General features: G+C 41.5%; 1 protein-coding gene across 1 annotated transcript in view; it reads left to right on the top strand.

The window, feature by feature from the left end:
* The window catches only part of ZNF804B (zinc finger protein 804B), a 203466-nt gene extending 190401 nt beyond the window's left edge, over positions 1–13065 (top strand). Inside the window, exons 3-4 of the mRNA XM_035129662.2 lie at positions 7525–7655; positions 9497–13065. Of these exons, the coding sequence (XP_034985553.1) occupies positions 7525–7655; positions 9497–13016 (3651 nt within the window). The 3' untranslated portion in view covers positions 13017–13065. The remainder of the gene's footprint in view (positions 1–7524; positions 7656–9496) is intronic.
* Positions 13066–13341: the final 276 nt, after the last annotated feature.

Genomic DNA, 13341 nt, shown 5'->3' with positions numbered 1-13341 from the left:
ATAATTGTTCTTAAATAGATTCAAATTCTTTGACGTCATATTTACACCAAGGTACTTTACTTTCTTAACAAAAGATAAACCAGTTGCTTCTTGTAATTTTTCTCTTTCCTTACTGTCCAAATTATTATCTAATACTTTGGTTTTTAATTTATTCAATTTGAAACCTGCTACCTTTCCAAATTCTTGAATTACTTCCAGAGCCCTTTGAACACTGGACTCTGGATCTTGTAGTGTCAAAACAAGGTCATCTGCAAAGGCTTTAAGTTTATATTGTTTCTTCCCTACAGTCACTCCTTTTATTTCCTCATCCTTTCTAATCCTGGATTTGAATAGTTCCTTACCCTACACTTCTTCCTTATCCTTGACAGTAACACACTGCCTCCACTGTTGTGACATCTTGAAAAGAATATAGAAAGGAGACACAAGTCCTACGTTAAGTTTTCTTTGCCATATCCCTTATTTGCATGCATGAGGATGGTTCACTCATCCCATGAACTGGACAGAGTCCCATTTATTTTGATTAGGTGATGAGCCCTTAGATTTCTCTGGAGAGTGTCCCGTTGGAGAGAGAGAGAGCTTTGCCCTGGGACAGAAAATGACCAGATAGGGCCTGAATAGCAGTGGGAGATGAGTGGGTGCTACTGTGCAAAATTTACTACAAAGCTCATTGCATCTACTCACTTCAAATAAATTTCATAGCAATATTATTAAATCGCGATTCCATAGAACAAATTGAAATGCATCAGTTAATTTTAAAGTTGCCTTTCTCGTACGTTTAATCCTGAAAACTAATAGCCGCTCAAAGTTATTTTTAGAATGCCAGTTACCATGGTGAAAGCAGATTTTCTTACTGCTCTTTCTGCTAGTTGCTTAAATGGCTGTATGCCTCAGACATACATTCCAATTATGCTTTTAAATAATTTTATAATACTCATTTTATGGTTGGGATTTAGAAGACATTTTACGAATCACGCTGTTGGCTCTACTATAGTAATGCATAGTTTGTGTCAATTTGGAAAACTTAAAACTATTTTAAAATTGTGTTTTGTGTCTACTGTAATATACATCGTCTTTCTCAGGAAAATGTACATCCACCTTTGAAATAAGATGTAAAACTGGAATTGTAGATTTGAATAATTCCCCAAATCCTTCCAGCCCAATGTGATGCATTTGTTGTTGTTGTTGTTTAGTCGTTAGTCATGCCCGACTCTTCGTGACCCCATGGACCAGAGCACGCCAGGCACTCCTGTCTTGCACTGCCTCCCACAGTTTGGTCAGACTCAAGTTCGTAGCTTCGAGAACACTGTCCAACCACCTCGTCCTCTGTCGTCCCCTTCTCCTTGTGCCCTCCATCTTTCCCAACATCAGGGTCTTTTCCAGGGAGTCTTCTCTTCTCATGAGGTGGCCAAAGTATTGGAGCCTCAGCTTCACGATTTGTCCTTCCAATGAGCACTCGGGGCTGATATCCTTCAGAATGGATAGGTTTGAGAGTCCATGGGACTCTCAAGAGTCTCCTCCAGCACCATAATTCAAAAACATCAATTCTTCGGCGATCAGCCTTCTCTATGGTCCAGCTCTCACTTCCATACATCACTACTGGGAAAACCATAGCTTTAACTATACGGACCTTTGTCAGCAAGGTGATGTCTCTGCTTTTTAAGATGCTGTCTAGGTTTGTCATTGCTTTTCTCCCAAGAAGCAGGCGTCTTTTAATTTCGTGACTGCTGTCACTATCTGCAGTGATCATGGAACCCAAGAAGGTGAAATCTCTCACTGCCTCCATTTCTTCCCCTTCTATTTGCCAGGAGGTGATGGGGCCAGTGGCCATGATCTTGGTTTTTTTTTATGTTGAGCTTCAGGCCATATTTTGCGCTCTCCTCTTTCACCCTCATTAAAAGGTTCTTTAATTCCGCCTCACTTTCTGCCATCAAGGTTGTGTCATCTGCATATCTGAGGTTGTTGATATTTCTTCCAGCAATCTTAATTCCAGCTTGGGATTCATCTAGTCCAGCCTTTCGCATGATGAATTCTGCATATAAGTTAAATAAGCAGGGAGACAATTTACAGCCTTGTCGTACTCCTTTCCCAATTTTGAACCACTCAGTTGTTCCATATCCAGTTCTAACTGTAGCTTCTTGTCCCACATAGAGATTTCTCAGGAGACAGATGAGGTGATCAGGCACTCCCATTTCTTTAAGAACTTGCCATAGTTTGCTGTCGTTGACACAGTCAAAGGCTATTGCGTAGTCAATGAAGCAGAAATAGATGTTTTTCTGGAACTCTCTAGCTTTCTCCATAATCCAGCGCATGTTTGCAATTTGGTCTCTGGTTCCTCTGCCCCTTCGAAATCCAGCTTGCACTTCTGGGTCCACATACTGCTTAAGCCTGCCTTGTAGAATTTTAAGCATAACCTTGCTAGCGTGTGAAATGAGCGCAATTGTGCAGTAGTTGGAGCATTCTTTGGCACTGCCCTCCTTTGGGATTGGTATGTAGACTGATCTTCTCCAATTCTCCGGCCACTGCTGAGTTTTCCAAACTTGCTGGCATACTGAATGTAGTACCTTAACAGCATCATCTTTTAAAATTTTAAATAGTTCAGCTGGAATATCATCACTTCCACTGGCCTTGTTATTAGCAGTGCTTTCTAAGGCCCATTTGACTTCACTCTCCAGGATTTCTGACTCAAGGTCAGCAACCACACTACCTGAGGTGTACGAGACCTCCATATCTTTCTGGTATAATTCCTCTGTGTATTCTTGCCACCTCGTCTTGATGTCTTCTGCTTCTGTTAGGTCCTTACCACTTTCGTCCTTGATTATGGTAATCTTTGTACGAAATGTTCCTTTCATATCTCCAATTTTCTTGAACAGATCCCTGGTTTTTCCCATTCTGTTGCTTTCCTCTATTTCTTTGCATTGCTCGTTTAAGAAGGCCCTCTTGTCTCTCCTTGCTATTTTTTGGAAGTCTGCATTCAATTTCCTGTATCTTTCACTATCTCCCTCGCATTTTGCTTGCCTTCTCTCCCCCGCTATTTGTAAGGCCTCATTGGACAGTCACTTTGCTTTCTTGCATTTCCTTTTCATTGGGATGGTTTTCGTTGCTGCCTCCTGTATAATGTTACAAGCCTCCATCCATAGTTCTTCAGACACTCTGTCCACCAAATCTAAATCCTTAAACCTGTTCCTCACTTCCACTGTGTATTCATAAGGGATTTGATTTAGATTGTGTCTTACTGGCCCAGTGGTTTTTCCTACTTTCTTCAGTTTAAGCTGGAATTTTGCTATAAGAAGCTGATGATCTGAGCCACAATCTGCTCCAGGTCTTGTTTTTGCTGACTGTATAGAGCTTCTCCATCTTTGGCTGCAGAGAATATAACCAATCTGATTCAATGTTGCCCATCTGGTGATGTCCATGTGTAGAGTCATTTCTTGTGTTGTTGGAAAAGAGTGTTTGTGATGACCAGCTCCATGGACAAGGACAACAGATGCATTTTTACTCAGATGTAAAGCAACTTTATTTAGTAAGGCTTCCTATCTAGTAAGTAAGAATGCATAGGACTCCAGCCTTCTCTTAAAACATTTGAGAACAGTCAAAACTAGCAAAGTAGTTGAAAATATGATGCAGAAGCCAGGAGTACATTTGGGAGTTAGATGAGTCTTGCCAATTGGCTAGTTTTCAACCAACCAGATGCAGGTATGGCTTGTGGCACCTGGCCAACCAAATGTTGGCTCTCCAGTCTATGTAGGAGCTCCTTATTATCCTGTTCAAAGCTGGGACATTGCACAGAAGAGGGGGAAACTTTGCTGAACTTCAATGCTTTCTCACTTGCACTGACACTTGAAATGGCTAAGAAAATATCTCGGGCTAAAGCTAAGGCCACAATCCAATGTAGATGTAAGCATGCTTAAGCCTATAAAAAAAACCAATGCTCAACTCTACAAAGTGTACATCATGTTATGAAACTTGGGAATGATCCAGGTTTATTGGATGTGGACTTAAGTATGAGACAGGGGTGTGCATCAGCTCTGTGTACTTCCAGGGTGCAAATGTGCATGTCTATAGGGGTGTGGGCTTTGACAGGGACCCAGTGATGCCCACCCCCTCCCCTTGCCCAGCCTGCCAACTCAACCTCCCTACCAAGTCTTGTGTTCTGGCATACAAATAGCAGTTATTTCAAGCAATGGGATATTGTCGTATGTGCCTATGCTTGCCAGTGTCTTTTTTAAAAAAAATAATCTATTGATTTAAAAATAGAAATAAAACAAAATATCCAACTAAAATAGAACGAAGTAAATACACAAATAATCCATCATATAAATCCAAACATAATTTAACCTATATTCTACAATGTTGTTTCACCTTAACTTATGCCTTTTCATGTACACCTACATTCATATCTTTTTGTACATTTCGACTTCCCCTTCTCTTCCTCCCTGGCTTCAAATTTATTACCGTTCTCACTGCTTCTATTTATTTTCCTTTTGGGAGCTTTACAAGATATTTGTCTTAAACCCAAGTTCCTTTATATATATTCCAATTTTTTCCTAATTTTCCTTAATTTTTTTATTCGAACCACCCCTTATCGAATTTGTCAATTTGGCCAAATCGATGTAACTAATTACTTTCTCTTGCCACTCTCTTATAGTTGGGACTTCCTGGCTTCTCCATAATTTAGCAAGTAGAATTCTTGCTGCCGCCACTGAGTATAGAAATATCTTTTCATCCTTTTTGTCCACTTCTTTATCAACCATTCCTAGTAGGAAAGACTCAGGAGTTTTTTTTATATTATATTTAAATATTTTCTTAAGCTCTTCTAATACCCCACTCCAAATAGGCTTAATCTTGGCACAGTGCCACCATATATGTGTGAATGAGCCTATTTCTTCCTGGCACCTCCAGCACTGATTATTTTTATTTTTATACATTTTACAAATTTTAACTGGTGTCAAATACCACCTATAAAACATTTTGATTAAATTTTCTCTAATTGCCTCTGATGCCGTAAATTTCCAAGTTACACTCCATAGTCTTTCCCACTTATCCATTTCTATTGGTTTTCCCAGTTCCATCGCCCATTTCGTCATTGTTTCTTTGATACTTTCATCCTTCAGTTCCCATTCTAAAATGACATTGTACATTTTTGAAATAACCTTCTGTTCACTTTGTAATAAATTCTTTTCTAATCGTGATGGTTCAGACATAAACCCTTTCTTCTTCTTGGAATCTGCTATTTAGTTGGTAATACTGCAGCCATCCTGTCAGATGTTGCTTAATATCTTCATACTTTTTTTAATTTAAATACCCCTTTATCTTCCTCTATTAACTCTTTATATTTTACCCAATTTCCCTCATTATTTAATCTTTTCACTGTTAATATCTCAATTGGAGACAGCCATTATGCTTGCTAATGTCTTATGGTACCCAAGTAATGCCGCAGGTTGTGCTGGTGCAGAAGTATTCCATCTAATCCTATGCACCAATTTGCCAGTGCAATAGCTGGTATAATCAGGCTGCAAATGTCTTGCAATTGTTATTCATAGGAACCAAAGAACAAAGGAGTCAAATTTTGTAAAATAAATCATACTTTGGCACATTTGACTAGGTTTAGCCAGCCAGTTAGGTACCTAATGGCATGAAAAAATGTAATTGCACACTTAAATGTATGTTAATACCCAAGCTCTCTACCCTGCTTGAGCGCCCTTATGGATGAGCGCAATTATTTCGATAGTGTTCAACAGCACCTGTTAGTGAGCTTAGCATCTTTTGCGTACTTGGTTAGCCATATGAATGCTACTATTGTATATATATATATATTTGTGCCCATTCAGCTGGGCCGTTTGTGGATGTTGTTTTGAGAAAGATTTGAAGATTTATCCAGCTAGCTCCATTTGGGTACATTTTGAACAATACAATTTATTTCATGGATTGCATTCAAGCAAACACATCTGAGGTCAACTAATTCTCATAGACAACTGCATAGTAAAATATGGTTGGCCAAGGCATGGAATCAACCATAAGATACCTGAAACAAACAGCATGGGATATCCATAAATACTTGATTGCAATAAAACTATGCATACGGACAATATTAGGGGGGGGGGGCATGTCTGTCCTTTAATATGTGCATATCTGTTATTTAAGACTTTATGGGTTGTTGCCAAACAATCCATATGCAGAGTATCCTACTCTTATAATTTAGAACCCGGGTAGGAGTGGGGGAAAATTATTTAATTGCTGCTGCTGCTTCTTTGGCAATGACTCGTAGCCGAATAAGATTGTTTTCCATGAACATGGCCTTAACAGTGAGTCCATAAATGACTGTGGAGGCCAATTCTGGATCCATACGTGCTTCCACAATGGAGACATAGGTTTCCAGGTGGCAGTTGATCACAGTGAGGGTTTGCCAAATGTGCCTTCCTCTTACCTCGTTTCTCCTTTTCACCGTGAGTTAGTGCTTCTTCAAAGTCCATGACACCTTTGGTAAAGGCTGTTCTTCAGTTGGAGAGCTCACAGGCCAGTGTATCCCAGATATCAGTGCTTATGTTACACATTTTTAGATTTGCCTTGAGAGCGTCTTTAAACCTCTTTTGTTTTTTGCTTCCCATTCTTGAGTTGGGAATAGAGTACTTCCTTTGGGAGATGATAATCAGGCATCCGAACAACATGACCAGTCCAACAAAGTTGATGTTGAAGAATCGTTGCTTTGACACTGGTGATCTTTGCTTCTTTCAGTGCACTGAAATTAGTTCCCATGTCTTCCCAAGTGATGTGTAAAAATTTTCGGAGACACTGTTGATGGAATCTTTCAAGGAGCTAGAGAGAGAAGCAGAAACAATTCATACGTTTGTTGTTGGAGCCACATAGCTTTATGCTGTAATGGTTTAGGTTATGGGGGAACAATTCAAACCAAATATTGACTTTGTTCTCTCCCCCCTCACTTCTCCAAGATAATACAAAAGAGCTATTTCATATGCCTGTGTGAGTAAAATTGATACCTATTGGCTAGTATCTACGCCATCAGTGATGACCTGGCATGTAACATTCTCACTGGAAAATAGTTTGCATCTTCTAATAAGTAACGCCTTAAGCAATGTCTTCCCAAGTTCCTTGAGCAATTGAAAACTGCAGTGTTCTGGTCCCTTGATGCCAGAGACTGCAAGGGAAATTTCAAATGCCACCCCACAAAACCAGTTCAGGGTGCATAGCACCTCTGGTACACAGCCTAATGCTACTTGGTGCTTTCTGTGTTGTTGTTTTTCCTGTTGCATCTGGTTGTAACCGTCATGTTTGGAGCTGCAGCTCTTCTACCATAAAATGCATTAGACAGAGATGTGAGTTTGAGTCAAGCTGACGGATAACTATACCCCCCAACCTCTCTGCTCACTGGGGATTACTTATTACATTATAATTGCATTTTATCAGCTTTGCCTCCTGTATCTTGTCTGGTTATGTGTAGAAACACAAAAGCATCAACGTGCTATGAAGAGATGCATCATCTTTTATTCTTGTGCTTCTCTTGCACAGAGGCTGAAAGAGCTAAAACAAAGGGAATTTGCACGGAACGTGGCTTCAAAATCCTGGAAAGATGAGAAGAAACAGGAAAAAGCACTCAAGCGACTCCATCAGCTGGCTGAGCTGCGGAAGCAGTCAGAATGGTAAGCATCTGGAACTTGTATTACATTTTAATCTCATATCCACCCCCCTGGCAGTCCCAGAAGAAATCTCGGTAAATTTACTCCTGCTTTATATAATGCACAGATAATCATCACATGCTCTGCAAGCCCTTTTTAAATTATCAGTGATGCCAAAACATCCTTGCCATAAAATTGGAAGCCCTGCATTAATTCCTTGGCATTTGATGGTTGGGGTTTTTATCCTCTTTTCTAATCTGATCAGAACAGACATTTTTATAGAAAAAATAGTGCTGTGCTGAGTTTTCAAGAGCAAACATTTTCAGTCCAAAACCATAAGTTTTGGATAAAATTATCCCCTCCTCAAAAAAATCAAACAAACCTGTTTTTCCCATGCTTTTCAGACTTGTAGCCCCTCCCAATAGCTGCTTTGGCACCATTGTTGTTTAGGTTTTTTTTAAGGGGGGGGTTCTTTGCTGTGTGAGCCAAACCAATCAGAGATCATCCCACTGGTGTGATGATGTCACAGCATCACAAAACCCATAAGAACTGGTGATGTGGTGATATCACAGAAAGCAAGAGAAACTCTTGCATTGCCGTCACTGTAAATGGAATGAGAAGGAACCTGGCAGACCACTATATTGTCTCCTTGTCATACCGCACAATAATAGCAGGTTCACTGCCCACCAGCACAGTTCAGTAAGACCGGAAGCATTCTGAATGCTTCTAGAATGGGAGGATACATCCCCTCTTGCCCCTTCTCCTCCATGGTCACTTACACATCCTCTCAAGATTGAAAGTGTTCGGCTAGTGTTGGAGGAGGAGAAGAAAAGTGCATGAAACTGGCCTCCTGTTTCTCTCAGAACTGATATTTAATATTTCACTAACAGAGCATTTCACCTTATTAAAAACAGATCTGAGTTTAATGCTCTTAGCAATTTGTAAAAATAAAAATTGCTAGGAAAAGAGGGGAAATAAGCCTCAAATATATTGTATATTTGCTTAGTCTAGAAATCCTTATTTTCATTGCTCTGCACATATACAAACTCCAAATAGTTCCTTCCAGGGAACTAGAATAGCATACTTACTGTGAAAGAAACACAGAAATGGAGATGATTCCATTAGGTAATTTATACTATCACTCAATTACTTATACCGAGTCAGTCTATCGGTCTATCTTGCATGCCTGCTCTGGCAGTGACTCTCTATCACCTTTTCTCTCCCTGCTGCATGAAATCTTTCACCTGGAGATGACTGAAGCTGATAACTCTTTCATCCCAAGCATGTGCTCTGCAGACTGCTAAACTAATAAGTACAGGTACTGTACAGTACAGTGTACAATATGTAGTCCAAAGGCTTCTTGAACACACAGCAGTGCAAAATTACTACGGGCACTTCACCTACCATATCAAAGCATTTCAGACTGTGGTGAGCCTGCCACAGTGTGCCGTATTCGGGCTGTGTCTAAGTAGGTTCTATTCAGAGTAGAGCCATGGAAATCAATGAATCTAGGTTAGTCATGTCTATTCTAGAGCTGGGCAATACTCCAATTTATCGCCCTGAAACCGAAATGGCGTTCACATCGCAATAGTGGTTTCAGACTTTTTGAGCTGCCAATATATCATGGGTCCACAGCTGCCATGATGTATTGGCAGCTCAGATTACCTTCCCCTGAACAGGTGAGTTGTGTCTTTCCTCATTGGGGCATTGGGTTGCTCCAAGACGAAAGACACAGCCCACCTGCTTGAGCAAAGGCAGGCAGGTGCCTTGGAGGGAACCCAATACTTCTCAGTGAAAATGACTACTCTCTGAAATCTAACATTCATTTGTAAATCAAGTGATTTTATTATGTCATTTATTTCCAGCGTTGCTGAATGCAGACCTGCATTTAAATCTCCCCAAGTGGTTGTAGAAAAAGAGCCGACGCCACAAGATAAACTTCTGATAGCTCAAGAAGGCAAAGTCAAGAATACAGCTGAAGGAAAAAGCATCACCAGCAGCACTTCAGAGAAACAGCAGGAACTTTTGCTAAGCAAGAACCAGTCTTGCATAGAGACACACCGTTTCCTTAGAAGCCACATCTCTCCCGCGTTCTCCTGTGGCACCAATGGCTGCAATCGGGCCGGGGTGTCTTTTTCATTCTCTAAAAAAGTCCACCTGAAGCTCGAGTCATCAGCATCCGTTTTCAGTGAGAACATGGAAGAAGCATATGACTGCATCAGATCCCCTCGACATAAAGCAAAGCAGACTCCCGAAGAGTGCCGTGCGTGTATACATATGAGGGACGAGAGGAAAGCAAATGGGCATAAACGGTTAGGCACCCTCCAAGGTCACCCAGATAGCTTCGCCTCCTGTAATCTGGCTCGGAAAAATCAACTGCAGAAAGAAAACAATCAGTACAAGGAAAGAGAGCAAACAGAAACTCATATTTCATTTCGTAAAGACAAACTACATCTTCCAGATTTGGATTGTTCTGGGTCTCCTGGTGCAAAAGAACAAGGAGGAGAGTTGAACGAGACCCAGAAATCCTTGGAAAACGTTGTTACACCTCAATGCCAAACAAGTAACATTTGTATGCAACAAGACACTTACAAGCACAGTGATGGCCTGTTACCAGAATGTGTCTCTGAGTCCTTAGCCCAACGATCATCTGAGCAAGGACATCAGTGTGAGGGAAACTACAGTCCCTGTCTATTCAAACAATCTTCTGATTATACAGAAGCTGTCAATGCAGATGCTGAAATGCCTAGGGAAAATGAACTGGTTCATGAAATTAAGCCTAAAGCATTGCCTTTTCTTCATGTACTGAGCAAAGATGGCAGGACAGCCTTACGGTGGCCCACAGAACTTCTTTTGTTTACAAAAACAGAACCCTCCATTTCCTATGGTTGTAATCCATTGTATTTTGATTTTCGACTCTCCTTAGCTCATAGAGAAAGTGAGCACCATGAAGTCGACGAAGAAAGTCCTAATGAGCACTCAACAAGAACTATGGACATAGATGGAAATGACGCCTTAGGTCTAACCGAGAACAAGCAACTGTCCAATGAAAAAGATAACCAGTCTTTGAAGCCAAAGAAGAAGAAAAGAGCTCTAAGCCTCAAAAAGTCCTGGCCAAAATTGGATTCAGACACAGAGAATGAAATGAGTCAAAGTGCTCCAAAGTACATCTCAGATGATTTGAATGAAAACCTACCTGAAGTGCCTGCACCCCTTGATTGCTCAAAAAGGCGTTACACGAGAGCAACAAGTCCCCACACAACAATGCATGCGAGATCTTTAGCACAGCAGTTGCAGAACTGTGAAAAAACTCTACAGGAGGAAGTAACTGAAAACCTTTGCATTTATCCCTTGGTGTCTACGACAAAGAAGCAAAAATGTGCAAAATGTGATTTAATGTATGCCCAAAGACAAACTGACCTGGATTTGGTCACCTGCAGCAGTGACATAAGTGACAGCGGGAAAGATTCCATTCTTGGATACAAGTTAGATTCTCCCAGGGAGTCCATGGGAAATGAAGGCAATGGGAATTTTGCTGGTTGCTGGAAATTCACTCCTTTGCAAAAGCCCTTTTCTGACAGACAGTCTAATTATTCTGACACTTCTGTTAGCAGTGCAACTAGTTACGCTAGTTGCTACTCTAGTCACAGATCAAGTGATCACAGCAGAAGTCATTTGCCTTTTTGCTGCAAAAGGAAACAAAAGCCGGTTGAAAGGCAGAAATGTAAACACAAAAAGCACAATTGCATTTCATCTTCTGATGATGCAGGTGAGGGCTGCCTTTTCAACAAAACAAGTCAAAGATCTAGAAACTGTGCACACAAGCATATGGCAAAATATCAAAGACATTCGAGATATAGACATTTACTACAAAGAGATGTATCAAAGCAAAGCAAGAACAGACACCCTCTTTGTAAACACAGCAGGAGCAGGAGCTACAGCAGCTCCAAAGGTTCTTCCACCCAAGATTCAGGAAGCAGCGAAAGATCATCAAGCTGCACCAGATCAAGAGCCAGCAGTTCGGGATCCCTTGCAAAAGAATCAGTGCATGACTGGAACAAACACAAAAAGGATATGAAAAGCACTGACAGAGCTGAACCAGGAAAATCAGACTCTGCACACTCAGACTGCCAGAATGAAAGTTGTCCATCAAAACAAGTTGGAAGCTGTTCTATCAACCACTTAGGAAGGAAAGCAGTGGGGAAGAAGTCATTAACTGCCAAACTCCTTTTAGAGAGGGTGAAATCAAAGCGAAACCAGGAGCAAACTCAGAACACTGAAAGCTTTCCAAATACCTGTGAGAAAGATCTCCCCCATAGTCAACCAGGTATTAAAGGTGCATCATCAGTGGATAGTGAAGCAATGTTACCTTTGCTTGAGAAAGCCCTCCACATTGATACGAGCAGCAGGTGGAACAATGGAGCTGACTCCATGGAAAGCAGCACAGGCAAAGATAGAGCCGAAGTTTCAACGATAGATAATATTATTCTGACAGCTAGCACGAACTATGGCAATAGCCTGCTTAACGACTTGGGTTATCAGGCCCTGAATATGGCACAGGACACCGCAACAAAGCATCAACCAGATCTCTTAGCTGGTGAAATGCAGCCCCTACTGCAAAGCTGTAACTCAGTGCCAAATGGTTTCCCTGGTACTTTTCCTTCTCATGGATATTCTGCTGTTTCCAACCTAACAGAGACCAAAGAAGAACACCATGCAGGTGTGGACTTGAGTGGAGTGGAAGGGGATCTGAACTGTTACTCTGACAGTGCTATGCATAAATCCGGTGAAACAGAAAACAAGACTGAGCCGTACAGTAAGTGCATCCCCTCTCCTTTAACGCAGCAGCCTATAACCTTTTCCCCGGATGAGATAGACAAATATAGGTTTCTTCAGCTGCAGGCCCAGCAGCATATGCAGAAACAGCTTGTGGCAAAGCATCTCAAGGTTGTGCCTGCCACAGGACCAGCTGCCTTCTCTGCCTCCCCAGCTGTCCCTGTTCAGCAACACTCTTCTGTTGCCACCCTCCGCCATACGCTGCTGCAGAGCTTTGCTCTGTCCACCGGAGTACATCCTCACAGCAGCCATCTTTCCCTGACTCATATACATCCATTCTCACCATCGCCTTTTGCTCCATTCTCACTCTCGCCCTTTACTCCGGCCTTTGTACCCGCGCACTCAGCGCTCCTGGCGGGACACCCGTTCCATTTCATATCAGCGACTCCCATCCACCCATCCCATCTGGCAATCCCACCGCTGCCCCACGCAGCCTTTATTCCTACCCTGTTCACGCCGCAGCTGAACGCAGCTGCATCTTCTGCTGTACATCTCAACCCTTTGATCCATCCATTATTCCAGACTCAAGAACTTCAGCATCGCTCCTGACCTTGTTGGAGGTGTTGGTTATCTGGAACAGAAATGAAGAAGGCATCATTTTCCCTTTTAGAATTGCAAAGTCATTGTCCTATGCTCCAAAAGCAATTTACAATGACAATTCCCATTCAGCAGCCTAATTGCATATCTTATGAGAGACACATTGCGGAAATCAAGGTCTGGCTGACACAGCACATGATTGTTAATTTGATTTTCACATTCCTTACAAATAATAGCCTTCCCAAACCTGTTGCCCTCCAGTTATTATTGGACGACTGTTCCCATCATCCCTGACCATTGGCCACACTGGCTGGGGCTGATGGGAATTGTAGTCCAA

Source organism: Zootoca vivipara, chromosome 12 (assembly GCF_963506605.1).
Source record: "Zootoca vivipara chromosome 12, rZooViv1.1, whole genome shotgun sequence".
Taxonomy (NCBI): Eukaryota; Metazoa; Chordata; class Lepidosauria; order Squamata; family Lacertidae; genus Zootoca; species Zootoca vivipara.
This window is presented reverse-complemented; position numbering and strand designations above follow the sequence as displayed.